Source organism: Taurulus bubalis, assembly GCF_910589615.1.
Source record: "Taurulus bubalis genome assembly, chromosome: 10".
NCBI lineage: Eukaryota > Metazoa > Chordata > Actinopteri > Perciformes > Cottidae > Taurulus > Taurulus bubalis.
In genome coordinates, this window is record NC_136598.1 from 17,909,991 (window position 1) to 17,914,161 (window position 4,171).

General features: G+C 45.6%; 1 protein-coding gene across 2 annotated transcripts; it reads right to left on the reverse strand.

Moving 5' to 3' along the window:
• Positions 1 to 409: 409 nt before the first annotated feature.
• On the reverse strand, positions 410 to 2,784 carry phox2a (paired like homeobox 2A; the record flags this gene model as incomplete). Of its 2 annotated transcripts, none has more annotated exons than XM_079224702.1 (3): positions 410 to 904; positions 1,078 to 1,265; positions 2,562 to 2,784. In XM_079224702.1, the coding sequence occupies 3 exons, from the start codon at positions 2,782 to 2,784 to the stop codon at positions 410 to 412; spliced, it is 906 nt and encodes a 301-aa protein (XP_079080828.1). The 2 variants fall into 2 exon arrangements, with proteins under 2 accessions (XP_079080828.1, XP_079080827.1); XM_079224701.1 differs by having other exon boundaries at positions 988 to 1,265; positions 2,562 to 2,775.
• Between the last annotated feature and the right edge of the window lie 1,387 nt (positions 2,785 to 4,171).

Genomic DNA, 4,171 nt, shown 5'->3' on the forward strand with positions numbered 1-4,171 from the left:
AAGCAGTTGTGATTCGGCGACACACAAACGTCCTTTTGGCGTTTTACATCTGCGGAGAAGTGATTTCTTGTCAAACTAAATAGATTTGCGGGTGAAAGTGAAGAGTTCCAGTCATTGCAGGTAGGAAAACTGACCATGTCCAGAGTTTTTGCAGGTGCAGTTGCATAATATGTTTAGGGTTGAGAGATGGAGACCAAACCTTTGACGTTATTGTCTGAGCTTTGAATCAGTTTGACAGGATAGTGTGGTTTTTTTTTGGAGAAGGACCGAGGGCCTCCCTGAACTACCGCCGACTACACCAGTGAATTCAGTGTTATAATGGGTGAGTCCTGACTCAACGAAAGCTAGAAACTCTTCACTGTTCCAGTAGACAGCGCAATGTTTGTTTCTCATCTTCTCTTCCTGTGCTTCAGAACAGGTTTGTCTTGATGGAGGGGTTGGGTTTTCTGTGGAAGGAGGACAGGACTCCAGCAAAGGGCCCGGTCATACTGTCCGCCGGCTGCCAGGTCTTCAGAATCTCCTGAGTCTGGGCCGCCGGCTGAGCCACGGCCGGGTTGGACGGCCCCAGGCTGGACCAGCTGGGCTGCTTCAGGCCCTGGAGGCCCGGAGAGCTGGAGGTGTTGATGTAGCCGCTGTTGACCGGAGCCGGGCTGGGACTCAGGCTGGCAGGGCTGCCCAAGTTTCCATTGGCCGAGCCGGGCAGGGAGGCCGTGCTGTCGGGCGTGGGGCTGCAGGTGGATTCTTTGGACTCGTCATCGTCAGATGAAGACCTCATCTCTCCGCCCTTCTTCCCTCCAGAACTGCTGCTGGAGCTGCTGCCCGTGGGGCCGCCAGAGTTGTTGGCCTTGGCGTTGGCTGCACGCTCCTGCTTACGAAACTTGGCACGCCTGTTCTGAAACCACACCTGTTAAACACAGACAGAGGTCAAATTAATATGCGAGTAAAGACATGGAATGGGACACTTTGATAGATGTCAGGTCACATCACAACCATAATGAAGTAAATAGGCTCAGTTTTTTTTTTTTTTGCTGGAGTTCCTGAAGCTGAAAGAAAGTTTAAAAGCCTGTTTCCTCTCACCTGTACCCGCGCCTCGGTCAGGTCTATTTTCAGTGCCAGCTCCTCGCGGGTGTAGATGTCTGGGTAGTGCGTCTCGGCAAAGACGCGCTCCAGCTCCTTCAGCTGGGAGCTGGTGAAGGTGGTCCGGATGCGCCGCTGCTTTCGCTTCTCGTTCAGGCCGGAGGGGTCCGAGAAAAACTTGTAAGGGACTGTGAGAGGAAAAATGATGAATGTTTAGTGGAGGAAAAGCAACATTTAATTAAAAGGGTCTGCCACAGCAGAGGATCCGGATTACAATAGTGCGGAGAGGCCCTGCGTAAATGGACCAGGACCCTTCTTAGTCGGGTAAAAAAAAGAAAAGTCGGCCATAATCAACAGTTTTTTGTTCATTAACAACCGACTGTGTACAGTAGGCCTGTGGTTTGTGGAAGGCGGATTAATTTATTGATACATTGATCGCATTGTGTTCAGAGCCTGGGAGATTGTTTTCCCAAATTATAACAAATCGCCGAAAAAGCAAATATCGGCTTCTCAAAAGTGTTGAATACAAACACCAACATTTGTATTCTATTTAGCATTACACGTGTTTCTGTTTTATAACAGTGTTGCGCCTCGTAATAGGCCTTTGAAAAGGTTTAAGGCTTAAAACTAATTAGGCTGTTTATTATTATATTGTATATTTATATTATTTTGTTATTCATGTATTGAATTTATTCAAATGTTTTAAACATACAGTAAGTGCACCTTAATTAGTAAAATTACGTGGTGAGTTTGCAACTATGTATTGGTTAATTTGGAGTAATGGCTTCTGTCACAATAAGATTTATAAAGCGTTGTTAATTCTGGCAAAATCAAAACTCTCAAAATCGAATGGATCTTACTGCTTTAAGAAAATAAATGGACAACATAGATATTGAGTTTAAAATCATATTTCAATTCATAAATTGGACACAATTCAGGCAAATTAATAATTCCACACCCAAATAAATGTTCTGTTAGGTGGACCTATTGCCAACAAGTCTTTGTGTGATTTGTCATGGTTGATTTCGTTTCTTTTAATTATGTATTTATTATCAATATTATGAATATTATTTGTATTACCATTATTATTATTTTTATTAGTAGTATTAATATTATATGAGCTGTTGTAGATGTGTTTTGTCATCATTAAACCGCACTACCTGTAAATCCATTGATTTAGCATGCACATGTTTAAAATTCTGCAGAGATTTCATTATAAATCAGGAATAAATTATGTTAAGATAAAGTCCATGTAAAACCATTTAGGCCTTAATCTGGACATGGTTAGGTCATCAGAAACGAAGAATATAGTTGACAATTAGATATTTTCCTTTTCCCCTGTTTTTTTTTAAATGTAAGCAGTGTGTGTCAAGCCCGAGAAAACGATGAGTCGACTACATGTTTAGCTTCTAAAACCTTCTATAACCTTTTTTTTCCCGCACGTTTAAAACCAAATATTAGCCCGAGGAGTGCCGCGGCCCTACCTGAGGAGTACGGGGTGGGCTGGTGCTCCCGCAGCGCCCCCAGGGTGCAGCTGGCCGTGCTGAGCGGGGTGCAGCCCGGGTTGGAGAAGGGTCCGCTCCGGATCGGGTTGTACTGGAAGGAGCTGGCCTGGCTGCAGGAGCTGAAGTCCGCGTAGGCCGACGCTTCCATGGCCGCCATGCAGGAGTCATAGGAGTTCAGATAGGAGTAATCCATTTTATACATGGAGAGGAGCCGGTGCAAACACCGGGCTGCGAGCGAAACACGACGAGCTGAACTCTGAGCAGAGAGAGGAGCTGCTGTGTCTTCAGCTGCCTTTTTTTTTATTATTTCAGGAGGAGACGAGAGGGACTATATTGTTCAAACCAGGCAGAGTGGCTCTGTGTTCCCCAGTAGCTCCCCGGGACTGCTGCTTCAAAACTCCTGTCAGCTTTTTTTATATATCTCACTGTCACGCGGGGCTGCTTTTCTTGTTTCTCGGTAAATAATCCAGATGTTGTTGGTTCTTTGCAGCTCTTCTTCTTCTTCACTTTCTCCTGCTCCGGGCTTTGCTCCCTTCGGGTTTTGTTCCCTGCACTGCAGCTCGCTCTCTGCTCTCGCGCTCCGTGTGACAGTGCGCTGCGGCTCGCGCGCTGTTTATAATAAACTTGGCAGAGCTGCGAGACAATAGCGAGGCGGTGGTCTAGTTTCCATGACAATGCCACCAGTGAGTGAGCGTGGACACGGACGCCCCCCCTCTCCTCCTCCTCCTCCTCCTCTTCCTCATCCTCCCTCCTCCCACCGCTCGCTGCACCGCCCACGCTCTCCAGAACATCGCGAGCTCGCAGGTGTCAGTGGAGTTAAATCATATACAAATAAATAAAACTACGGCTTCTTAATTATTTGTTTAACTGTTGAGGTGTTGGTGCTTCCTGTAATGCTGGTGAGTCAAGTTTTCTCAGCGCACATATGAACAACACCAAGCGTCAATTTCTTCCAATTTCCTTTTGAAAGAACTGCGTTTTTATGAGTTAACTCTCCGGGAAGACATGTAGGCTAAGGAGCAATTTTAAGCCGAGACTGGCACTTCTATTGTCCACCCCAGAAATTAGCCTAAACTACGTGTGCTTGTACTCTTCCCCTTCTATATTGAAGGACCGCTCGAGCTATAATTCAGCACAACCTCTCAAATAAAGCACAGACAGTTGTGCATTCAGGCAGAAGACTGACTGAATGGGACATTTGGGGATGGGACACCAAAATATGAATGTAGTATTTGATAATATAAGAAATATCACAAGAAAGATCTAAAACTGAATATAAAGGAGGGAGCAATATTCGCTTGGTTTAGGGATGGAATTCCGTCCGATATTGAACGCATTCAAGAAAACTCAGGAGAGACATCGTTTCACTGTTCTGGGAGAGTCTGATATCTGAATATGTTTTGCGACTGGCCCTATACGAGTAGTTTATCCCGAAACAGTGTCATTTATATATCTTATTTGCATGTGACTAAAATGCATCTCATGAGCAGGTGCAGCTCGAGCCCCAAATAATGCTCCGTGCAGCCGGTCAGTGTAGTTTCACTGACCCGCAAACGGCTCGCGGAAACAACTGCAGCTCAGCCACAGAA